Source organism: Branchiostoma belcheri, unplaced genomic scaffold (genome assembly GCF_001625305.1).
Source record: "Branchiostoma belcheri isolate BF01 breed outbred unplaced genomic scaffold, Haploidv18h27 scaffold31, whole genome shotgun sequence".
In the NCBI taxonomy this organism is placed as follows: domain Eukaryota; kingdom Metazoa; phylum Chordata; class Leptocardii; order Amphioxiformes; family Branchiostomatidae; genus Branchiostoma; species Branchiostoma belcheri.
Window position 1 is genome coordinate 1,342,365 of NW_017803921.1, and position 26,341 is coordinate 1,368,705.

At 42.8% G+C, this 26,341-nt stretch overlaps 2 protein-coding genes across 4 annotated transcripts in view; both read left to right on the plus strand.

Moving 5' to 3' along the window:
- The first annotated feature begins 675 nt into the window (after positions 1–675).
- On the plus strand, positions 676–12,466 carry LOC109474586 (ankyrin repeat domain-containing protein 27-like). 3 transcript variants are annotated; one of them, XM_019774922.1, is made up of 9 exons: positions 676–852; positions 1,419–1,547; positions 1,647–1,750; positions 2,073–2,177; positions 2,656–2,707; positions 2,903–3,019; positions 8,855–8,953; positions 10,080–10,142; positions 11,373–12,466. In XM_019774922.1, the coding sequence occupies exons 1-9, from the start codon at positions 681–683 to the stop codon at positions 11,546–11,548; spliced, it is 1,017 nt and encodes a 338-aa protein (XP_019630481.1). In that variant the 5' UTR covers positions 676–680; the 3' UTR covers positions 11,549–12,466. The 3 variants fall into 3 exon arrangements, with proteins under 3 accessions (XP_019630481.1, XP_019630482.1, XP_019630483.1); XM_019774923.1 differs by lacking the exon at positions 2,903–3,019; XM_019774924.1 differs by lacking the exon at positions 1,419–1,547.
- Positions 11,570–26,341, plus strand: part of LOC109474460 — a 35,860-nt gene continuing 21,088 nt past the window's right edge. The window contains 9 exon segments of the mRNA XM_019774752.1: positions 11,570–11,649; positions 18,618–19,078; positions 20,781–20,974; positions 21,486–21,628; positions 22,092–22,216; positions 22,692–22,870; positions 23,379–23,625; positions 23,928–24,067; positions 24,463–26,036. Of these exon segments, the coding sequence (XP_019630311.1) occupies positions 18,667–19,078; positions 20,781–20,974; positions 21,486–21,628; positions 22,092–22,216; positions 22,692–22,870; positions 23,379–23,625; positions 23,928–24,067; positions 24,463–26,036 (3,014 nt within the window). The 5' untranslated portion in view covers positions 11,570–11,649; positions 18,618–18,666.

Below are 26,341 nucleotides of genomic sequence, written 5' to 3' on the forward strand. Positions count from 1 at the left end.
TTGTCGTGTAGGTGCGGTCTCGTTCTAAATCGCTGTTTTCGGAAATGAACAAAACTTAGGCGGGAGTTAAATTTTGCTCCCAGCTGCTCTCTCTGTTGTTTCTAATTCCAGTCTTAAGGTGTCATTAATACCAAAGCTAGTCTAGTGTTATGTGGAGCTGCAGCTTGCCAGGTAAGATGCCGTTTTGAAATGTTCTGACAGAAAATGTGGAGGTAAAGTCGATCTCCAAATTAGCAGACGACACTTGGCACATTTTGACGTGTCAGTGGGGAAAAATCGAATAGAAACAGCCTTCAAACAGGGCTTATAAAGTCATGAAAGTATGTATTCTAAACCACGAAGATCTTTTAGTGGCTGGCAAAAAATATAGGATAATGTATGTGCAGTACTAGTTTTAGTCACTATGTGTCCCCAATGAGCTAGTAGGTGAGTTCACATCAGGAGGTGTACCAACCTCTCTGTTGTATCCAGAACCTGGCCCCATACCAAGGGCAAATCTTCGCTCTTCAATGGATTAAACTCCGTAGTATCACAGGTAATATATATAAACTTGGACTCGTAACTGAACAGTTAAATAAGGTAATGAATTGCACAATATATGTGTGAAATATTTTAGATGACTTTAGCAGATACAGTCTTGTGTGACATTTGATGTTGAGATTTTATCTACAGTTGCAGATATGGAGGAGATGTGGCAACTCTGGACCACACACAGTCATGATGTCATGGCACAACTGTACACACACAGTCGTGATGTCATAGGAAACCTGTGCACACACAGTCATGATGTCACAGCAGAGCTGTGGAGGGTGTGGGACCTGGTACAACAGTCAGTGGTTGCTATGTTGGCTGGTAGGTGTCATTCAACTGAACATGATATCAAGTCATGTAATTCGCCTTTCACAGTTCAGAAATCCTGTTGTCTCCAACATACATGTATATCTCCAGTATTTAGTGATTCCAAGGACATTATTATACTAGTACTACGATGTCCTTTGGTGACTCGTATGTGTGAATTAGTGTTGTTCAGGTGTGATTATAATGGTACATGTACTCACAGCTGGAAACATCAAAAATGTTTGAGACTTTGACTCTCATACTTGACATACACATAAAGTCACACACACACACACACACACACACACACACACACACACACTGACACACACACACACACGGACACACACAGACTCATACACACACACACACTGACCCATATACTCACACTTGACACACACACACACACACACACACACACACAATGACACACACACGTGACGCACACACACACTACACACACACACATACTAGTCATTCACACTCACACACATAAGACACAAAGATAAGCATTCACCAATATATAGACACAAACACTGGTGGCCATGCTCAAATAACTTAAGGCTGTCCTTCTCCTTTAGTCCTGATGCAGGTTGCTGAAGGATCATCTATGAAAGCAGATGTCTGGGGACAGAGACTTGCCGTGGGTTTTGTAGCTGTGCTGCTGACTGCCATGATGTGTAGGATAGTCGTACATGTCACACAAGGAGGTGAGTTAAACACCAGCTGTAGTTGTTAGACATATTTGTCACCTTTTGAGAGTAACTGAAAGAAACTTTTGAGTGATACATGTATCTCCATATTTTCAGGCAGAGAAGCTACAAAGAAGCGGAGGGTTACAAAGTGCAGCACCAAACCTAGATGTCTTCAGTCACCAGGCCTAAGAGACATAGACCTGTTTGATTTAGCAAAGGTTTGTATTATCATCCTGACCCACGGCGCATATTCCATCGTCTCAAGAGACGAAAAGGATGCCAACAAGTCTGTATTATTATCTGAAAAACAGAAGATATAGGTGACAAAAAAACTCAGGCTATCTATAAGTATATAGCTTTTTGTCAATGATAGAAGTTATAATGTATTCATAGGTTTTCAAAAATGGTGTGTTAGATGTGGCAGAGGCTGTCATTCTCAAACTGTCTTCAAGTAATCTGACAAGATATGGTATTGGATGGTATTAGAGAGTCTTTGAATCTGTTTAATGTTTGCCATAGTAATGCCATAGTCTTCTGCAGACTGCCTACCGACCAGGCTATGCAAAGAAGGTAGCAGAGGAAGTGGAGAGACGTCACCTGGACATCAACCAGACCCTCCCCAGTACTGGGATGTCCCTGTTTCTGGTATGTTAGGAACATAATTTATAGCCTATGTTATGTATTCATGCCTTCAAGTACTAGAGTTGTCAACCAAGGATTGAGGTATTAAAAAAAGTAATTTTTCTCTGGAATTATCACAGAGTGGAACTCACTGCCACTAAGTATAGTAGGGATGTCATCACTAGATTCAACAACATTTACAGCTGTATAACAGGTTGGTCAATGTAATACAGCCAGTTGCCACTGTGTGATAAAGCCTGTGAAGTTAATTATACCAGCTATATATAGACACAATACAGATGTAGGGATTTTCTCTTAGTGCAGGTTACAACCAGAAGTTCATGCCATTGCTTGACATGCACCCAGAAAAACTGATCATGCTCTTAGCATATCAATGCAAATCATAGGTACATTGTTGTATAGCTATCGGACCAAAACAGGCTGTGATATCTAATGTTGCACTATGATGTTTATTTGTTTTCTTCCTCCTGTCTCGTTCCAGTGTTCCTGTCTGAGTGGCTCTCATGAGCTGGTACACAAACTCATCAAGAAAGGTATGCCCATGGCAACTCAGAGAAAGCATGGACTAAAAAATGTATCTGTTCACACCCGTATCTGTTTGTACCTGTAGCTGTTTTGTACCTGTTCACACTTGTACCAGTGTTCATACTTGTACATGTATGTTCATACCAGTAGCTGTCCATACCAGTAGCTGTTTTGTTACCTGTTCACACCTGTACTTGTTGCAGGTGCAGACATGCAGGTGCGCTCTGCGGCAGGTGACAGTGCGCTGTACCTGGCAGTATACGGCTGCACCTGCTCACACCAGACCAACTTGTCCCTCGTACGCAGTCTCATAGATGCAGGTAAAGTTCTGAGAATACAAGAGTCTCCTAGAGTTGTTGCTGCCAAATAAAGGTAAAAAGGTACTCCCATATCCTTTTTGAGGCCATGGGGGAAATGGGTTGTTATACACTGTGTCTAGGGTATGGTATTGGAAGGTGGAGCCCATCCCTCTCCTTCCATTGCCTTTTACCTCCCCAACTGAAAGTCAGGTACCTATTTTATACACCTGGATGGCGTGAGGAAAGATGTGATAAGTGCCTTTCACTATGACACAACATCTAGCCAGGTATGACAGGTTAAACTCATGAACTCTAAATCTTGTGTCTATGCCACAAAAAAAATACTTGATTTTATTTTGTACAATCATCTGTTTTGAAAAAAAAAGTTATTGGTATACATTATATACTTAGTATTGGTCACCTGGTATGACCATCCTTTATACTATGCACCTATCATCACCATCAGGTCAGTCTGAATGTGCTGTATACTTGTATCCAATACTAGTACCTGTCTTATGTAAGCCTACACGAATACAGTATCTGCATGCAGTCAAGGATGAGGTGCACAACTTGGGTGCACAAAAGTCCAAAGTAATGCACCCAACAGCCATGATTGGAGAAGACCTTGTCTAATCGATTAACCGTACACCTATTAACGCTAGAATCCCACAGGTGTGACCGGATGAATCATCTCTCCATTGTCTGGAAACTTTGCACTTCTGTCTGACTTAAATACTCTCCATTCTCCCCTTTGTTACCCCCGTCTTCTATCATTGTACCCACCGTCAACACCCACTTGGTTTAACTAGGTCATCTTTTATGGCGGGGAAAAGACTCTGTATCTATTTTTGCATGTTAATCGGAAGACAGATGCGATCACAAAGGACGGGCACAAAAATAGTAGCGGAGTAACATTTCCCTATTTGTTATCTTTTCTTCTGGTTTTGTACCCGTTCACCTGTTGGGAAAAACATTACTGCGCTGGCTTTCTAACCTGCAGTAACCCAACACACACACAAGGACAGATATGTTGTGATGTTGCTATAAACAGCTATAGTCTTAACCTTTAGGTTGCTAACGGGGGTACTTGTTGTCATGGTTACTAAGATAATCTAAGGGGCCACCAAAAAGCCACAATGGCCAGGTGGTCCTTATGTACAGGTTTGACTGCATTGTGTGTTTCAAATTTGCCACAAAGACTGTGGTCATGGGAAGATCACATCAGACACAAGGTGCAGTTACTGTATCTTGTAAAGCATACATGTACTGTACAATTAAAAGATATGGCAATTTGGCATATTGGGCAGTGAATGTTTCAATTGTGAAGTTAAACATGTATCCCTGTCAAAATTCATCAATTGTGAAATAGTCTAAGACTTTCAAACATATTTGTCTAAATATCTGAAGTGTTGGGATTTGCTTTGAAAGTTTGCTGCTAAAATAAGCTGTGTTACAGTATACATGTACACCTCTCTTGCAGGTGCAGAAGTTAATGAAGCCCTGTATCCAGTCTTTGTCACGGTCATTTTTAATCACCTGGTAAAAAGACCCCCCCCTTCACGGTCAGCTGAGCTGAATCACCCAACATGTACTACATGCCGGTGGTTTAACTCACAGTCTTCATGTCCCTGAGTGGTTGAAATACACACTCTTGCACTCAAGTTTTATTTGCTGTGCAAGACTCATTGAACGCTAGGTTGCCCAAATTTTACTCCCTTCCCCATGCTTTTCTGATGCCTGCTTCATACATATATGTTCTCATCTTAAATTGTCAGAAAACCAATGAAGTAGAATGGTACAGCCCTATGACATGATTTCTTGTCCATGAAGTGTCATTTCCTGGCCAAAACCTCACAACCTCTGCCGACATAGCGTCTCAGCTATCATTGACGTCAATTCACCGTGCTGTTTCAAAAGGTTGTTTATAAAAAAACCTGGGGAATTGTCCAAGTTTTGTTGGTGGCGGTATTGTCAGTCGGTGACACACATCCTGACTATCTGTGGCCACCACTGAACCGTCCAAAGTAAACTTTCTCTGGAAGCTCGCATTTGGCGGCGCCGCGGTTTGGATGACCCGATCGTTTTTCATAAGCCCCATTGACACCTACCCAGGTGCAACTGTCGTGATAATATTTTTTTGTGTGTTGATACTTCAATGCTGAAGTTTTCTTGTATCAATTTTTGTTGACTTTAATAGCTACATGAGTGATGGTGTGTTTGGAAATTCTGCTGGCAGGTTTCCAAAACTTTCACACACCCAGACACAACTGTTAAGGCTGTCTAAACTTGAACATGAAGTAGAATATTGTAGAGTAATACACACAGCATCTGAGTTAGACAAAACTATACTGTCAGATAAAATCTGATTGTTATATGAAAAAGGTTTGTTATTTGGTGAGAAAATGGTATATGAAGAAGCTTGTTGGCTGGCCAATGTGAAAGCATTTTATGTTCAAAAGTGACTGTAAATTCATCTCTCTTGAACAAACAACATTTTTAAATCCAAGACAGGGAAAAAGGAAAAAGGATATGAAACAACTGATTGCAGTTGTAGCCCCAAGGGAAGGAACTACAATTACCATAAGATTTGTGGCATTTACCTTTTTCTTGGCTAGTTGATAGCCAATAAAATGTCTTGATGTGTTGAAGATTATCTTATTATCCGTAAAAGTAACTGTTATCGTTATAATTCAAGACTTTGTCAATGTGAAATTCCTTGATTTGTTCTGTCAAAATTCACTTCCACGGTAAGATATAGTTTCCAATCCTCTTATATATTGTTGGGTAATAAAAACGTTTTGTACCTTTATCTGAAAACTTAAGAAACCTCCAGATATCTGGGTGTTTCTCTCATAAGGTGGCAGCCCCCTGTGTGGCAGTAAGCACGTGCAATGTTTGTTTTTGTAAGGGAAGCTTGGATTCCGCTAACAAAGTGTCGAACAATGTCTACAAAGTGGCGGTCTGCAAAGGCCTTTGTGCGCTGAAAGGCGCGGAGATGGGGTTACGGAAAGGCCCAGTTCTCCCCAAACCTGATTAAGTGGTTGTGTTGTTTGGGGCCAAAAGGTCGGGGGAGAAAAGGCCGACTTTGTAGACAGCGCCAGCCGTGATTACTGTATCATCTTTGTACCACAGTGTGAAAGGGTCCTGGGAGAGATAGAAACATGAACCACTGATACCCTTGCCCTGAGATGAGGTTACAAAGAAAACTCTTCTAATCTCATGCAAGCGAAGCAAAATAACCTGCTGACGCACTAAAGGGAACGACGTAGAAACTGTAGCAACTTTCCCCGTCAAGCTTGACTAATATCACATCTTTCTGACCTGAGAGTCGGTGATTTTTGACAGAAAGATGGAGAAATTATGTTCAGTCATTAAGAAGGTATCGTCTGACCCATAGGAAGTTGTCCCGTCATGGGAGGGTTGATCTGTGTCGATATATTACCAGATTAATCCGGAGATAGCCTTACAACGGCACCGCTTCTGTTACCCAGAAACTCTTCAATTTAGACATCTAATAATGCCGTTAGAAAGTAACTCCTAGCCCTGGGTCGCGATCTGCTTGTTCTGTTTTTCTATCGGTATTTTCTTAATATTTTGAGTAATGTTGTACATGATGTTACACTATACCCCCTTCTTGGGAGGGGGATATCAACTGATCAACTGAGCAAGGATTTTGCTTTGATATTTTTCAAACATTTATTCTAGAGTATGGAAAAGCTTGATGTTAACAACAGAAAACCGAGAAGGGTTGAGATGCTACCCATCAAAAAGGACTTTTTTCCAACATGGTTTTTGGTTCGATTCTCGTATGCGAATATGGTTAAGAAAAATTTAACATGCTTTATTCCTGTATCAATATGGTTGTACTCTGATGTAAGTGCTAAGGAGCAGTTAGACCAGGCCTATCCAGTTTTAACTCTTACAGCACCTCTGCAGTGTACAACCACCTGTTGGATTCTGTGTTGTTGACTTTACTTAGGGATAGAACAGGGAGCATTGAAGGTGCAGAACTACAGCAGAAGAAGTGTGGAAAAGGCTTCCAATGCCTTTGATAGCAATTGACTTTATTGACTTTATTAGGATCCACATTTAGCATACAGGACTGTAGCTTCCTGTGGTCAATTTTAACGCACATACGACACACAGGGAATATACAAAACATAAATACATTGACAACAATAGCAAAATACTAGCACACAACGACTCTAGATTGGTACAAGTGACACATGAAGTCCTTGTCAGGAATCAATCCCATGTGAGTTTTTCTTGTGGCATCATCTCTCTTTTGCTCCTTGATCCTGTATTTTACCAAAGCTAGAAATAACGTCCCAAAAAATGTAATATGCACACTTAAGTTTTGCAGGGATTTTGGGCAAAAAATTTGATGTCAGTGAAAATCCCTATCTTTTAACATATAAACTTGCCCCTTGATACAACATCTTTACCTAGACTACAAACGGCCCACTAAAGACTGTTAAACAATACATAGGTCCTCAGTCGATCAGACCACCCTTGATCAACCCCCTTCCATTGTCAACAGCCGACTAATTGCCTGATATCGACTTACTGCAAACAGATCGCGATACCCCCCCATCCCTCAGCGGCATAAGAACCCTGCTGCGTGTGACCAGTGTGTGCAGGAATGATTAGAAGCCGGTTCTACCCGGCCGCCGCGCGCTGCATCCGTCTGCTATCTCTGCGTCTTCCGCCTGTGTTTGCTGCCACCCTGCTCCTGTGTTTACCTCGTTTTTTTGCGCCCTTGCCAAGAAGAAATTTGACCTTGAGCGCTCCTATCTACTCCTTAAGAGCTTGAGAAGAGCGAGAAAAGCTTGCTGGGAAGTCATTCCTAGAATACTTACGACCTACTTACACATGTAACAATATAGTACCTTCCTTGTTCCAGGGCCCCCCAAAGAGTAGATTTTATCTTAGATTTTATCTTCACCCACTTAAGTGTGAATCAAGAAAACGATCTCCAACCCTTAAATGCTTTGTTGGAAGGACGGATTCAATTTTAGTCTTAAAAGCTCCTTGACAAGCCATTTCCTTCGATAAGAAAGGCTCTACTTCTTAATTGTGAAAGTTAAACGTTAGGTAAACATAATAAATCTGCGAAACTTAAATGGTTGGCGGGAGATTGGCTTTAGACTAAGCTCACTTTTGGTGATTTTGTGTATTAGAGGAGGGTTTGTTGTATAAAAGATGAGGTAGTGTGATACTACTGTTATAGGGGTTTAAAACAGGCTGGATTCAATGAGGCTAGTTTACCTAAACCCCCACTGGGTAGAGACTGGTACGAGGTGGGACAATCATGCTGCTATTCCTAACACTGGGTAAATGGCAGAAGAATGCCCAACTTTGCAAAGCCTTTCTTTCTTTCTCTCTCCTTTGTGTCGCTGTGTATTTCTTTCTGGGAGGAATTCTTGGTTTCCTATGAAGTTCTGGATTTCTGGTAGAGATCGCAGCATAATGATAGTCCTATGGATTTATGATGTCCTTCACGACTTCCCTTATGTTTTCTTCTGGTGAGAAAATATGATAAAAAAGGATTTTGGTACCTTTCTAATAGAATATAGTTTGTAATCAACACAGTTTCATAGCAATCTTTGAATACTTTTAATGTAGCAATGGCAAAGACTTTAAGATTTCAAAGTTTGTTATTGTAAATGTCAGAGCAATTCAAGTCCCTTGCAACTCTGTGCACTTTTGAGATTGAATAAATCATTATAAATCATTATCATTATTATCATTATAATATTTTCTCCTTTAGTTTTTTGCAAATTATGTAGAACAATACACATCTATCTAGGTCATCTAGAAAGACTGAGGAACCTTTGTTGTTTTTTGCTTGTGCAGGCTGTGATGTGAATGCTGCCAATGACCGAGGGAACACCCCCCTGCACCAGGCTGCCATGAGTGGGAACATCCCACTCATCAAGCTGCTGCTCAAACATGGTGAACATTCTCAAACCTTCAGACATGCCCTCACTGTTATCTATTGAAGATTTACACCTCACCAGTTTAATCAATTGGTTCTCAGATTTGCCTACTTCATTTTTTTTCTGGTTTCTAAAATTAAGTCTTAGGCCCTAACAGTTCAAGAAAGTCCTAACGCTTGTCTTCCTACATTGTACTTTGTTACAGTGTTTTGTGCTATCAGTTAAGTAGTTTGAGTAAAAAGTTTGAAATTCATAACAGGTGACCATCACCTGTTCAAGATGACCAGACTGTAAGTTTTGAACCATTCACACAGGAAATAACCACAGTTTTCAATAAGTGTGGTGGGTTCTTTTACATTCCTCACATTTCAAAGTACCCTGTCAGAAGGCTAGTCCCACCTTTTTTTGTTATGTAAAGTCCTTAGAACATACTTTCATCTTCATTTCAAGTTTCCAGCTTAGGAAAAATCGGTAGTTTAGTCATTTGAAAGCTTAGAACTGAAGCCTTGAAGAATGCAGTACAAGTACAGTCATCGGTCAGCCTAATCGATGAGTTATTGTCAAAATAATCTAAGTTGTTTATAGGGTGAAAGATCTCCTTCCACAAGAGTAGAGTTTCTTGCTGAGGAATTTGAAAATATCCGCCGTCTAGTCGTTTCAAAGATCAGAACTGAAGCTTAAGAATGTAGGACAAATGCAATCATTGGTCAGTCTAATCGATGACTTATTTTCAAAATAATCCGTCGTGTTTATGGGGGCTGGGATCATCACGTAAGGGAACAGACTATCTGCATCCGGTACCGTTCTACAAAATAGTCAGCCACTTTGTAACTTGGGCAGGACAAAGCACCTCTATTTATCACACCCTGTACTCTAGAGGGGCATCCAATTTACGCAACACGAAGGGTGTTGCGAGCGATTGAATGTGTCGGTCACAATTGCGGCTATCGCGTTACGCGCAGCACGTCTGTTGCCAACTTTTCTCGGGGTGTTGCTGTTTATCTTACTTGAGTTCCTGTCCTTTCATGTGCTTGTTGGTTTTAGATCATGTTATTTCAACCCCACATCGGTCGCTTGGCCACCTATTTGGCAGGGGACGTACGTAGGTGGCACTGACCAGTTTGGCTTCCTCACGTTTTCAGGTTCCGACCCTTACATCGCGAACAGTGCCAACATTCTGCCCATCGACTGCGCAACAAACACAGGTCAGCTTTTCAATTGTTCTTTATATAATATAACACCTGCTGTACAAGAACTTATTACAACCATGTCAACTGCATCATTCCAAGTCTTTTAGTTTCTTCCTTGTTTGTAGATGGTTTTGGATGTGAGGAAAAGGTGTGATTGAGTTTGTTATCATTGTTTATAAGCTAGAGGATAATAAACAACCTCTGGGCTAATAGAAAGTTGAGAATAAACCAATATGTTTACACTAAGCGGTAGTGCAAAACTAGGTCAGACAAATAAAGTACGGAGCTCGTTGTTCAAGCACTATGACTTACATGATGAAGTTTTGGATCCATGGTCTTACTCAAACACTTCGAAGTACTTCTATGTGTCATTAGCTGCAGTCAATTTTGTATTCTTTTTGCTGAGCAAGAATATTCCGTTGTACAGTTGATATGACCGCTAAAAGTCATGTTTGCAAACTTACCGCAACGACGTTAACAGTTCAAAGAATAAATATTGACAAACCTGAACGCGTAAAGCATATAGCTACCAGTTGGACTTTCAATAGTCCAAATTACTTATCAGCACAGAGATTGCAAAATGCTTGGTCATGACGCGAGGAACTGAAATAGGCCATAGATGTTAACAATTTTTTGCTACAGCTGTCATCTTTAAAAGAGTTCTGTCTTGCATGTAATGATGGGGGTATCAAAATCTGTATTATGATGAAGACATTGCTGATTGCATGGGTGGGTGGTCCTGCATCACAGTTGATAGCTTGCAAGTGTGACCATTTGAAGATAGCAAGAAAGTTTGGACCTCACTCTTCAATGAGCCGGAGTCCTAAGGCCTAGGAAAAAATGTTGTTCCTGTTTCAGTCCTGAAAAAATTAGGGTGGGAAGGTAGGGATTATCTTTTTTTTTCCTTTTTTAGACTTCAGTGATATCTATATAGTCATCCAACTTATACAACACAGTTTAACAAAGTAAAACTTGCATGAGGACACTTTTATTTTCAATGTCAATGTTAGAAAACCAGTTGTACAACGTTTTATCACCTAGGTGTCAGATCATGGAGTTCGAGAAGGTCAATCAGCTTGAAAAATTTATGTCCTTTGCAGGGGTCCACCAAAAAAAGTCTAGGGTCGGCAGTTTTTCTAGGGTCGGTTGGGAAAAGGAAACACAACCTTTTTTCATAGGCCTAATATCCTTCTACCAACCTGATGAAATTATTTTCGGAAGTGACATGTTGTTGTTTAACCCCAGGCCACCTGGTTGCTGCTAAGCTGCTGCGGGTTAAGATCAGCGCTCCTGACCAGGTCTGGGATGTGGTGGAGCCCCACACCCCGCTCAAGGTCACCCTGGGCTTCATGACGCCCAGCAAGAACCACCTGGCAGACTCCTCCTTCAGTCAGAAGAGACTCATGTTCCACTCCTGCTAGATGTGCCACGAGTTACCATCCCTGGTTTTTCTGTTGCTCCGACGTTTTGAACCTTGTTGGGAAGTTTTCAGGCCATCTTTGGAGAGCTGTTTGCTGCTGAGGTAGGGGGGTCAAAATCCCTTTATTATTTTTTTAAATCTTTTATTTACGTTTATTTATTGAGAATTGGCCAAAAAGCAGAATACTTGTGCCTCCAAAAATACATTGGGTAGGAATGTAATTAATGGATTCAGAAAACCATCAAAAGTATTTTTTTCTTTATTTAAATTATATTTTAACCTTCTTCCTACTGCCTATCCCTTTAATCAATAGGCAGTTGGTAGTCAAACAGTTTGGTGTGCCTAATGTGGTATGCAAAAGCAAAATTTGCAAGACTGCAAGCTTACTAACAACCATAAACATGGAATGCAGTTTCTGTTAAGGTCATTCTAAAAAAAGAAAGCAGGTTGAAATGTACAATTTACTAACCTGTGTTTAGAAATAGCAAAAGTATTAGTTGATAGCCTATATAGATGACCTGTGTGACCTAACTTACATTTGATATCAATATAGTATTACATGCTCAAAGTAATCGAAAATCTTTTGACTCCACCAAACTATGTTGTACATCTTTCTACTGCCCCAGATCTCTTCTAGCCAAAAGTAGGGTTTTTTGCCTCTCTATAATATGGCTCAATTTTACATTGTTCCTAGAAGGGATTGTATTTATCAACTGATGTAGAATATTTATTGTACACTTGTACAGGTATGAATATAGACTTGTTATGTTACACTTTATTCACTTGTGAAAATGATGCTTCTAGAACATATAGTTGTCTGGTTCATATAGCTAGAGTTTTGGAGACTGTTGTAGCTTGACTTCAAACAAAACTGTTATAAACTACTTCTTTATGTAAATATAGTTGCTTCTGAAGCTTTCTACTTTGCCTTGAACTACTTGCTCACACTCTCATGACTCCTGTTAGGAAATAGGTGTTAAGTTCCTTTCTTACATGCACAAAATTGGGGCCTGCCACTGCCAGGGACTCAAACTCAGAACTTTTAGATGGTAAGTCAAAAACCCTAACCACAAGACTACCTTGCTACCTTAACCTTAGCCTAAGCACTTAGCTTAGTCCTCCCTGTTTAAAAACATGCATGCTGCAAGAATAGATATTAGATGCTTGGCAAGAGGACTTCAGTTGCAACAGAAATTTCGTCTCCATCAGTTGATAGGTTTAACATACATGTATATACTTATATACCTAAGACTGAGTTCAAACGTAAAGAAGAAACAAAAGCCAACACCCCCTTTTCAGCAGTATCCCTTCCCGTTCTTCTGAATTAAAAGCTTCCTGTATCAGAGCAGAGATTTATTAACTTGAAGTTTGCATCAATGCAACCTTACGTGTTCCACTAAGTTCAAACTTGAAGAGGAAACAGAAGTCGCCCCTCCCCGTTCCCCCTGCAGTATCCGTTCCAGTGCTTCAGACTTCCATTCGCTCCTGAATCCCTTTTTCACGGCAGAGGGAGAAGGAACAAAACCTGTCGGCGGCTGTTGACAGACGTTTCAATGGGTGCTTCATCTCAACACCGCAGAAAGAAGGATATCCGAGCCACTGGGCAGGCCGGAGCTGCAGTAAACAGGCCTCATGTTGCTGCCCAGTTTATTTTCTCTGTTTTGTGGCAGGCGCTTGGCTGTTTGTCAGTCGTCTTTCAGGTTTTTTTTTTGTGTGGAGTTTCTTTAGAAAACGTCATGGTGACCGCATTGGTGTTGGCCAGTGAAGTTGGAGGAATGCCAGGCTACATAGAAATCGGAATTCAGACTCCGTTTTCGTTGAGCCACACTCGAAGTTTTGGAACGTTTTCGAAAACACTAGTACTTTTTTCATCGTAGCGGCAAGATTGCAACAAAAAGACGGGTTTAGTTCCAGTCTGAAATACGTACCAGTGTCGTGGTTCATGTCCACCGAATGACCGACAGTGACCCTCGCAGCAATTTCGGCCTTCAGGGGCTTTTAAATTGTAATCCAGATCCCCATTCCTTTTGCGCAGTGTCCGAAGTGATCTTGGTCTTTTTTGTCTTCCGTTTTAAAAAAAAAATCTCTACAATTTTAGTCTGTCGTCTTTCTCATATACAACGGAGAAACTCTTTAACGACAGACACCGTACACTTAACACCGATGTTAAATGTTACATACACCAAGACCTTGTAGTTTGATATATCCACGGGGCATGGAAGTAACACTTTTAATGTTATAACGTTACCATTTTGACGGATGTTTTAGCTTTTTCAGAATCTTTTTGCTTCGTCGACAGAGGGTAGTAATATCTAGCAGACATTTTTGCACGGACTATAGTGGCTGTCGCTAGCTTGAAAACCACAGCTGTGGCGATATTTTCTCCAGAATGCAACAGTAGACGGGTATAACCTGGGTGACTTGTGTCGCCCTCGAAAGTCGTAAGTCGTCGTCACGATTTTTATGCCTTAAGATCTTAAAGCAAGCTGTGACAGAACCAACCGACGACAGGTAGCCTTTTCCACAGCCGAATTTCGTACCACACATGCACAACTGTCCCACGAATTCCCTGCAATCGTACTACGACGAATGTGATCGAGTCCTAAAGGAGGTACAAGTTAATAAACCTTGGGAGTTGGGGTGACAAAGCGGCTTAGCGTACCACATGTTTACTTTGCAAATATGCCGTGTCAACTAATTAAGGGGCGGCTATTGTGGAGCCAGGTCGTCGTGACATAGGATTTCCCCTGATTTGTAACAGGTGGTTCCCTGCATTGTAGGGTGGTCTTGAAAGCTTTGCTTACAAATTTTAACGATATTCGTTTTAACGATACAAATATTTCGGAGCTAAAAAGGTCTTATTTTTCAAACACTTTTGCAAACGTCAATTTCTTAATACCTTAAGCACCTGATTCTGATTTCTAGTATGAGTTTCTCTCGGCTTTACTTCATTCATATCTACAATCACTTCTTAAGACAACATGCTGCATTTCTACTGCGTTTTTGTTTTGAATCTTGCATTTGGTCCGTTTTCACCACAGAACGATTGCAAAGTGAATGAACTCTTGGGGCATGTAGTCTGTATCTGTATAGACGGTACGTATAACCGCCCTTAGGCGTAACACACCAGCTACACAGGCATGCGGCGCGACGGTAGCTAGCAATATCACACCGAACGACTTGTTACACCTAACTTGGTCTAGTTGCACTTGTGTCCTGCAAAATTCAGCCTTTTGTTTTGGAAAAGTCTGTCTGGGTTAGTTCTGTCCCAGCCCGCTAGAAAATTCCACGGCATCAAAATCTACGGACCAATGCTGCCGCATCGTAACTGAAGATCCAGAAACGCTCCGGTTTAATCTAACGCGATTTCGTCAGAATCCTTTTCCGGTCTTGGAGCGTGGTGTGCAGATGTCCTTCGTTGCTAGGTAACGCAAGGACGAGTCGTGGCGCCTCTCCAGCCTACTTTTACCTGTGAGTTAATTAGGAGGTGTTGACAGGTGTGGAGCGTGCGGCAGGTACGTGTTACCTGTGCTCAGGTACGCGTTACCGGCACCACGTGTGCGCGGACCCGCCAGCACGTTCTCGAGTGTTTAACCTGTAAATAGTAAATACACTACTGCAGGTTGTGTTGGTGTTAGCTGCCTGGTGTGGGCTTTTTAACAATTCCTCGGTCTTGGCATGGTATCGCTGATGATGGCAGTTTCCTTGTTTCTATCGTTAAGGGCCTGTGGCATCCAGAACCATACTCAGGCGCTGTTCTGGATTATCCACGTGTGTCCAGAACCGTGCCTGATACGTGCAGACTACCCGTTCTGTGTCCAGGCCCAGGCACGGTTCTGGATAGTCCACACGCATCAAGAACCGTCCCTACGTTTTTGGATACGCGTAGACTGTCCAGAACCGTTCCTGATCCTAACCCAAACACAACCCAGTCGTACATGTGCCGTAGACAATTTAGCCGTACATCTTGTTATAATTACTAGAAAGTCTGTCATAGGTTTTGTCACAGCCTCTGCTTAAAGATTCCACGGCAGCATAATCGACGACTGTAACATTGATAAAGTGTTCGAAAAATGACGGCACTACTAAAACGCGGATAGGAGACTATCGCAACCACACAGCATCACACAGACTTATGACAACATCCACGGCTTCCTGTTAGTGTATATACAGTGTTGGTTATAGAAACACGTCTTCACTTTCTCTCCCTTTTCACTCTCTGTGCGCAGACTGTGTACCTGGTACATGACCTGTACATGTGTAGAATTATTTAGGTCCAGGTCCTGACATGAACATCTGGTGTATTTGTACCACAAGAAAATGAAATACTAGTGGGCACCAATGTTTTACACTGAAAATAGGTGAATTACAATTCAGTACTTGAAACTCGTAGATGCTTTTATATTAAATGTATACCGCCATACAAAGACAATAGTTCACCATGGCTTAGACACGGTTCTGGATGGTTTATTCTTATCCAGAACCGTTCCTTGGTTCCAATCCACGTTCTTGGATACGCGGAGACTATCCAGAACCGAGCCTGACCATAAGCCCATTCAGGCATAGACCTAGATCGGCACTGTTCTGGATATAATAGACTAATACATGCAATATAAGGAAGCTGACTCACTCTGGTCTAGTCACCGCCCGGTACCGGCTCAGCTGCCGGTAAAGTTGATACAGCCCAGCGGACAATAGAGAAACGAGAGACAACACAAATACACCTCTCCTCACGCAGATTTTAATAACTTTTCTTGTAGAAACCTTGACGAGGGCCTTATTACGTGTTACACAATACTCCAGACACGCGCCCAGACAGACGGACATAAGGACTACGTGTCTGAGACTGCTTAGCGGTAGACGCCTTTACTTTAGAAACCCTTATTCTTAGGAGAAGATATAGTTGTAAGTCCAGTATACGAAGATTGCAGTTCTACCCGTGGTTGCTTTAACCGGGATCACGTATACAACAGGTTTAAGGTAATGTGCAGTTTTGTCCGTATGGGTTGTTTGTTCGCCAGTTGTTTTTTGGTTTTAATATTTTTGTAAGTTGTCCGTCCTACATCAGACGTTTGGAAACCTTTTAATATATCAGTGTCTGTTGCACTTTTCTCGTTGCCCCTTAAAAATTTACTCATTTTGTAACTTGTATCTATATCTGTATAGGCGGTATTAACGCCCTTAACGTGTAAATATCGCTGTTTAGAATGTTACATCTAGACGGTTTCGTCATATGTATTGAATTGAATGATAAACAGTTCAACGAGATAAGGAATATAAACCCAGATGGAAGTTGTTACATGTTCCCGCCTTTTTTCTGGTGAGTCTCGCCGCTCAATATTCCAAACGTTTCTGATTTGTTCCAACGTTCTAATATAAGCTTTTTTAAAATTCTTTTTGAGCACAACAAAAGGCAACATAATCGAATGCGGCGCATTGAAACAAGTACACGTTGTTTTATGATTTTATGCTATATTCAAATCAATAGTATTTGTTCTAACCTGTCATTTTTTATACTTACTTATGTCAAAACATTACTAGTATATTATCCATCCATGTACGTTAGTGACCTTTATGCCGTTTTGAAAACATAACTTTCTCCACCCACGACTACTGACTTCATGTTAATGACATTGAAACTTGTTTTCTCTGCTCGCAGCTTTTGAAAACAAAATATTATGGAAAATTCGAGATGTTTGTAATACGGGTGTTGACGTTTGCCGGCTTTGTTGCTTTATTTACCGATAAACAGTGGATAATGTGACGGTTCGTACGTCAGTCGTTTCCGCGCGGTACGTCAACAATCGTACCTGTACGTCAGTTCACACCTGTGTTGGAACAGTCGTTCACCGGCCATGTGGGGTCCTGTATAGAACACCTGTGTTCCGGAAGGAACGGCCACTTTGCAAAAACAAAGTGGGATTTCCGGAGGGTCTTTTGTTAGGGAAGATCACACGCAAATCATACATGGTGGAATGGCCTGGCTTTTTCTGAAGTTTTTACATATTCCTCAGACAAGGATTATCCTTTAGATCTTAGAATAAAAAAGGGCCGCATTTTATTTAGTTTTTGATTGTTTTTATGTCTTTTTTCTGTCACTTTTGGGCAGGAATTCGCAAAAATGTATTGTTCATTAATTGTACACGAGTCCAGATCTTAAATGTCAGCCATGTGCAGCGGTAGGAAGGAAAAGGATGGTTTCTAAAAACAAACGATGAAATGATATTTCCGCGGACCTTTACTTTGAAAGATCACAAGCAAGAAGGGATACAGTGTACGTGCTTTGTTCTCGATTCTTTATGCGATTCCATAAATACTGTAGCGACAGTGGGTAGTTCTACACAACTCTGCCGTGCGGGTGCGCTAAGGTGATGGTCTTTATGATTCTCAGTCTTGTTCAGCTTTTTATCTATTCTAAACAAGTTTTCCTGGCTTTGCTTTTCTATCCGCTCTCTGCTATTTCGTTTCTAGTTAGATATTTTAAAATTCAGTTCCAGAGTAGCATCCGCCTAACGGGTTAGGGATAGTAGAATTCGGCAAAGTCGTTGGGTTATAATAACTGGCTCAGGATAGTTAGCCGTGGTAAGGCCTCTTTGGGTGGGCACCTAGGGTGGACAGCCTGTCCTAGCAAACTATTTTGGCTAAATCTATGTTTCAGCCAGCGAAGTTGGCCTAGTGGACACTAATTCCAGAGGAGAAAAACCACACAGATCACTTAATTAACAAATCCCCCTTTTTTCGGATTGTGCTTCCAACCTTCATCGACGTGTGCTTCCAATATTTTTGTTCCTGACTGCCAATATTACGGGTTTATTTTCAAAAGCAGTGCAGGTCCAAGGTTCTAGCCCAGTGAGTCGTGATATAGGCACAGTTTGTTGTTACATTCCAGAGGATATTGGAATTTGTTGGTTCGCGGGCTGAAATAGCAAGTCAATTTTCCGCTGCTTTCCGTGCCATGCGCGGCTACCACCTGCAAAGAGAATTCTGTCAGAAGTCCGCCAAAACGCACCTTCTTAGTTGGACACAAATTCGTTTTTCTTTACGGAAAACTGTATTTCTTTTTTCTCCAGGATTTTGGTTTAGGATCCAGAGCATGTACATACGCTAAGTTGAGGAGTGATGTTGTGGACTACACGGTTATTACTCTGCTGTGTTGTGGGTCTTGTTTCCTGCCACGCCGCCGCTGCACAAGGAGTCCTTCTCACCAAGAGCAGTGTGTACCCGAACCCCGACACTCTCCTGGAGGGAGAGAGCGTCTACTACGATGTTCGACTGTCTGCAACTCCAAGTTCAACGGCGAGAGTCACGTTCCTGGTGACGAACACCACGAGGGTAGCGGTGTCGGTGGCGGAGGTGGAGTTCACCGGGGCGGACTGGGACGTCGCTCGGCGGGTGGAGTTGGTAGCGCCCGAGGACGGGGCGGTGGAGGCGTCGGTGGGGACGGTTCCCGTGCAGGTGTGGTACCAGGAGGGGGGCAACGCCGCGACACTCGCCGCTACGCTACAGATAGAGCTACAGGACAACGATTATGGTAAGTTGAGCTGACTATACTTTTATTCCTTGTTACCCTGTATCTAACAGTTTCTCACTTGAGAAGTAGGAAAGACGCAAGGCATTTCAAAACTCTTACAGACGATACTAATGTCAAATATCTTTTACTTTTACTGGCGTTATGACAGAACGATACATTAATACATATATCGAGAAAGTCATGTTCTACCATATAAACAAACATAGATTACTGTGCGTAAAAAGGTATAAATGCATCCTGATTTTGAAAGTTTTCAAATGACTCCAAATCTAAAGTAAATTGTATTTTTTATGGCAAGTAGCTAGACAGAGTTTTCTCTATATGTGTTGTACACACCGTATGTTATAAAATGTTTCTGTAGTATCAACTGTTGTCGAGGTCTCTATCTGAACGCACCAGGTGTCAGAAGAAAACAGCAACACGAGTATGGCATCAAAACAGCATGAAATATTTTTCTTTCTCATCCTGTTGTTAATCGTCTTCATCAAAAGCATTTTAACCTTGATTTCATTGCCTTGATCCCATAGAATACGGGGCTAAAAATAGTTACATGGAGATAATTTTAGCCCAAAGAGGAAAGAAGATCCGTTACCGGTTCATTTAAGGCAAACGAGATACATTCTTGATCTTTGTTGCTTTTGTATCGGTGTGTTGCAGCTGTTTGCTATCATTATTGTGATTGTAACAGTATTACTGATAATACGGAACCCCCCACTTTGTTTTTCGCTTCGTAGCCGTTCATAGCTACAGGTGGTTAATTGTTTTGATCCGCCATCTGAAGCCCTGTGCTCCAAATACCATAAATGTATCTCAACATTAATGCGTTTGTTTGTCGCTTAGAATGACATTCCAAAATTGTAGTTTAGAGTTGATTTCATCTCATTTTTGTCCTCGATTTAAGGCAAACCGTTATGCATTCGCCGGGATATTCTAGTATATCAATAATTGCTAAAACTGCTTCGTTTCATTGTTTCAAACAGAACATTCCTGTAAAGTCCTCCCCGCGACCATTAGCATGGCCATGGTCGCATATAACGACACCCATCTCCGTTTCTATAGCCCATGGGCCACACAGTGCAATCACTACAGTTCACTGGTAGTGATGTGTGTTTAACTCCCATACTCCTTGTCAAATGCTGAGTGCTAAACAGAGAAAGCAGTATGTACCATTTTTAATTCTTTGGTATGACTCGGCCGGGGACCGAACTCACGACCTACCTAATGCAAGGCGAGCACTCTACCCACTTGGCAAGTTGTTTTTGTCCCGACAGTTGCAGGAGGTTGATGGATTTGATTCGGTATTAACGGACCGAACCTGATATCCACACAGACCTTGTGAGGAATATTACACAACCGGTAACAAACCCTGGTCATGCACGTCTTACGTCTCAAGGACTGCTGGCGTGTCTTAAAACAATCTTACTGTTTTGCTGAGTTTTCAAAATACCGGCAGGTGCACAGCTGTGTAAGGGACGTTTATGTATACATTTCTCAAACTTCACTGAACAGTATATTGTATATGTATACTTTTGATCAGTCGGTATGACACATCAACTAACATGTTTAGCTGTGGATGTGGATCAGATTTGTTCACGTATACTATTCCCTGTATTTCAATTCCATAGAACTTAACCACCATCATATGTATTTAACTTCTAAGAGCATGAAAGTACAATAAACATCTTTAATTTTTACCGTTCAGACCAGTACCTACGTCATGGTTCCATCAGCTGGACCCGCGACGTCACTTCCGGCCGGAGCGTGGCGGTGTTCCACATCAGCCTGTCCTACCACACGTCACTCCGGCCTGACGTCACTTCCGGCGACGTCATCGGTGTTCCGGTCACCCTGAACTTCAACGATGGCAGTCAGTCAACCGACGCCTTGGACGTTATGGTGATGGCTTCATTTTCTTCTGCTTTATTCTTTATTCGAACAATGGTCAGCATGGCAGCAGTACATACAAATTATGGACTGCTGAATTGTGCTGACCTTACATATACATGAAATACAATGTAGGCACAAACAAGACATACAGATTCACGACAATTTCTTTACAAATTAACGTTAGGACAGAAATAATGATTTGAAAGGAAAAAAATGTTTTTTTATGTGTGTGCAGACGACAAGTTGCTGTGAAATCTCAAATGCGTGGGTCAAATTTGCCCGGCGTCCCCCGTCTATACTCAGTTTTGGCTAAATGTGGATGAAAGTTAATCTTATCTAATAGTGAGACATTTGTGATCGCAAAATGTAAGACATTGCACACTGTTTTTTTTAATATATTTTCCTATTTCCTTACGAATCAAATAGAAAATTTGCCCTTATTATTCAGTTTTTATTGGCAGTTAGTAGAAATTCTTCTATCAGTTTTTATTGATTTTCAAACGTTATTTGTTCCAACCAGGTTGTTGAGGTGTCCAGTGAAGGGTACATCCTGACGTCAGCGGAAGTGACGCACGACTTCGGAGCCTCCTCCGCTGCATCATGGGAAGTGTCGTTGTCACAGTGTTGCCGTGGCAACGCACTGCTCAACAACAGAGGCACTACGTGAGTAGGGAGGGTCTTCCTTACGTTTTGTTTAATGCATGGACGTTGCATAGCCATCAGTCAACAACACATACAAATGTAACACTCACCTAACGTAGGTATGTACATGCTAAATGTTTTTGATACATGAAACTAATGTGTAGATAAATGAATGAATTAATATATATAGAGTGGCCCTATCACACCACAGTCGTCCCCCAGTAAGACATCTGGTGCCGCATAGTTTTCAACTTTTATTCGTCCAATCTATACTGAGTGAAGGAGCGAGGGGATGAATGAATGAATGAATGACTGAATCTGTATCTGTATCGATATATACAGCTGGAATGAAAAAGGAATAGATCTGAATAAATGCATTGCATAACTAAATGGATGGAAAATTGAATGGGAATACACGAACGAATGGATGAGTACACGAACAAACGAAATGAAGACAGTGAATCACTTCTCCATGATTTGCCAGCATGACGCTCCAGACGACTGTTGACCTGACAGCGGGTTCGGGACCACACCTGGCGACGTTACCTGTCGTACACTGGTACAAAGGGCACACCGCCGAGTTCTACTTCCCTGCCACGTCTGCGTCAGGTAAGGGACGTTACCTTTTACTGTACATGGGTAAACCTGCACGAAGTATGAAGTATAAGACGGTAAATAAGATATATAAAGCTTATTCCTGAAGGCTAATTGCAAACGGACACGGACAAAAGAACATTGCAATTGAAACAGAGAACAAAGTACAAGAAAACATTTTTTTTACCATAGCACCGCGTCCAAAATATATTCCTGACCATGAAACCAGTTTTGAAGACAAAACAACCCACACATTATAGAAGACGTGGGCAGTTCGTCTTCCACTGCCTCAAAAGAAGAAGTCTAACGTAACAAAAGTAGCCCAATGTATATTTTAGAATGTGGTACATGTATTTGTATTGTATTTTTTTTTAATTCGCCATCACTATCTCCATGTTACGTGTACTTGCTATTGGCCTTATGGCACGCATGTGCGATTAACGTATGATAATTTGCTAATGTAAAAGTCAAATGTGTCTGCTGTTCCCAGGAACACCCGTGGTTTTCGGCCTGGCCTCCTCAGCGGAGTACGGCTCGGGCCAGGCAGGCCCGCCCCCCGGGCTGCAGCTGGACGCCGCGGCGGGCAGGGTNACGTGGGACGCCGCCGGGCTGCCCAGCGGGCTCTGGTCCGCTCTGGTGGTGATACAGGACGCCGTCACGGGAGTTAAGGTACTTGACACAATAATATTGATATAGCCTATATCACTGTGGCCCAATTTTCACCCTTCTGATAATGATTGCGTTTGGGGAGAGCCACACATCAAACACGTTAAAGAACCCTGGTCCCATCGCACTTCAGAGTATGCTCTATAGTACAGAACGGCTCAAACATATCAGCTCCTAAACGCAGCCTATATATATATATTTATGCTGAATAAATCACACCGAACGACCTACCACACCTAACATTTTGTATAAGGTACCCGTTGATCAAATTGTACTTGATAAGAATGAGATATACTCAGCATTTCCGTTGAAGAAGTGAAGCGTCCTGAAATAATTTATCATCCAATAGTGCAGTTGAATATTACCTATGAGTATTATGTACCTGGATGTCTAATTTTCACCGACGTAATGGGATATACTCTTCGATAGTTAAAGGGCAAGATTAACTAACCTTCATCAACGCAAGATTATCTAATATTCCACTAATTCTCGTATCTCTGACCCACCCCAGGCGATGCAAGAGCTGATCCTCCACCTGCATGACAGCACCCCGGACTTCCACCCACCCACCGTCCAGCCGTTCTCCGCCGTGCTTGGCGCCGTGCGTTACGTCAGCGTCAGCGGGACGTTCTCCCAGAGCGTCACCGTCACGGACCGGGACAGCGGGAACACACTGAGCATGCGCGGGACGGCGGGACTACCGGACGGCTGGAGTCTGACGGAAACGTCCGCTGTGGACTCGGGAACTTCCGTTACAGGTTCGGGAATTACCATTATCGGTTCGGGAATTTTCGTTACAGGTTCGGAAATTTCCGTTACAGATTCGGGAATTTCCGTTACAGATTCGGGAACTTCGTTTCTTCACTTCGCCCAGGTGTAAAATAAATACCTGACTTAAAGTAAAATGCAGTGGATCTTATGCCGTGTCCTAGACACAGTGGATTAAAGTTTGAGTGAGGATGAACTTTCATTCTAAGCATCTTATGAATTCCAGAAAGAACAAACTGAAGCATCCTGTGTTCATATCACGAAGTTAATGTCGTTTATTTTTCCTGTTCAGCCGTGTATGATCTCCAGTGGACTCCCAGCACTGATGACGTAGGTACTCACGTGATCTGTCTGGAGGCAGAGGACAGTGCCGCGCTCACGTCTGTTCCACAATGTCTGCAGATCGTGGTCTCGTCTGGTACACCCAGTCAGGTACATCTTTGTTTGTTTATGTTTGTATGGTTGCAGTATTACGACCAACTACTCTTACTAATATATAGTAAAACCTAGTATGCTAGCATTGACATTAATATGTAGCAAAGGATGTCTTGCTGACTTCAGTTGACATCAATACGACTTGATTGCCAAGTTCACGCCAGGCTTAAGGTTGGATTCGTTCTATAGCTTAAGTACGTGATTGGTTGATGGAGGTATATTAAAGCAATTTGATTGCAGATCCCTAGGTATCAACTAACAAGTACATGTTAACGCTGGTTATACCTAGAAAAAGATTACATGTACCGGGCTTGGATTTTATATAAACATCCTTCTAGAATAAGCTCTCAAAATTGAAGATTTCAAAATTTCATGTGCTCATGTTTGTCCAGATCTCCCTGTCGGCAGCCAACACCACACTGAACCTAACAGACAGCAGTGCACAGTCCGTCTCCCTGGAAACCATCGGTTTCGGTATAACAACATCCTCGTCCGTACAGTCCATGACAGTCAGCCTGCTGTATGCCTCAGACACCGGGCAGGAAAGGCTAACATATTCCAGCCAATCATCTTCGTCAGTAAGTGTTTCATATTACTCAGACACCACTGTGATATACGTGACTGGCATAGGGCAGAGTACAGCCTACGAAACCGTTCTGAACGGAATCAGCTACACCAACAGCGCGGCAAGTCCAACAGAGGGAACCCGCATGGTTACCGTGCGAGCGTGTACCGATGACAGGTGCGCCTTCCATCGGGTGTACGTCGCCGTTATGCCCGAAGGTTCTCCTCCAAGCGTATCGGTCGGTTTGTCTGGGGCCGGATCGTGCCCGGTAACGTTTGATACTGAGGTCGGGCCTGCGAATATCGTTGCAAGCGCGGCTATAACAAACGGCGGCGGGTTGATATCAGGAATGAGCCTCACCCTCCACAACGCGACCGACGGGACTGCCGAATCCCTGGCTGTCTCGTACACCCCCACGGAGCAGCTCCCTCTGCCGATCGTCGCCGAATCTGCAGAACTGAACACGCCTGTAGGCGCGGACGGTGTACAGACGGTGTCCCACGCCCTGTCAGTGAGCCAGAGCAACCAAACTGTTGGACAAGTCGTCGTCATTGTGGACGTAAAACACTCGTGGATCGGAGACTTGAAGTTGGAACTAGAGCATGACGGAGTGACCGAAACTCTCGCCCTGCGTCCGGGCGGCTACGCCTGTTCACAGTATCACCTCTCCCCAGCGGTTTTCCTCGGTATTGCAGGGTATGCAGACATCGACTCCACGGACGGGGAGATCCCCAGCCTCTCTAAGTCCGGATCCGAGCCCGGAGTCTGCCGGTACGAGTCGCATGGTTCCTTCAAACCGGACGGAGACTTTTCCGCGTTCGTCGGAACGGGTGCAGGCGGGGACTGGACGCTCCACGTCACCGATCTGGTCTCGGAAAGCGGCGACGGTCGACTCGTCCGATGGGCGCTGGTCATCCTCCAGGAATCAGATAGTACGGAAGCGCTGGATGGCCTACTGCCGTCTTTGGCGGCGGGCCTCGACCAATCAACATCGTCGATACAGAATGAGATCCTGATGGAACAAGGAGGCCGCGTGAGGGAAGTGTCTGTGGCGGTACAGATGGTTGTAAGTCCCGTCAATGGGTCAGACGTCACCCCGGCCCTCCTTCTTTACCATCCTGACGGCACTGAGGTAGTTCTGATGCAGGAAACCGCCGGCTGTAGCCTGAGTTCCCTTGCCTATTTCGTCTTCCACGACAGCGGCACGCCCCCTACCGACATCTGCGCGAACCGCAGCAGCGCCCTGACCAGTGTCCTGAAACCGTCCTCGTCCCTCGCGGCTTTGGCGGGAAAAGCGGTGAACGGAGCATGGCGATTGGTCGTTGACGCTGGTGATGTCACCGTTGCCGTGGAGATGTTCTCGTGGTCGTTACGCGTCGCAGCCGAGCCGAACGTCGATTGGTAAGTCAAATACAACCCTTCCTCACACAAGCAGCGATACTTTATCTATCACATCAAGATCCCATATTTATCCACCTAGCTAGGCCAGTACATACGTAATGCCATGCAAAACATTCACTATTTTTAGATAGTGACAGTTTCCCTAACCATATCTGGTTGCTTGAGTTACTGTTTTTTTGGCGTATTCTTAGGTAAGACTTTACACAAATTTTAGGCCGTAAGGTAGCTTAGACTTATGCAGTAAAATGTTCATACAAGTTCCAGCTGCACTGTGATTTGGTATACAAACATGTCTTGGAATAACA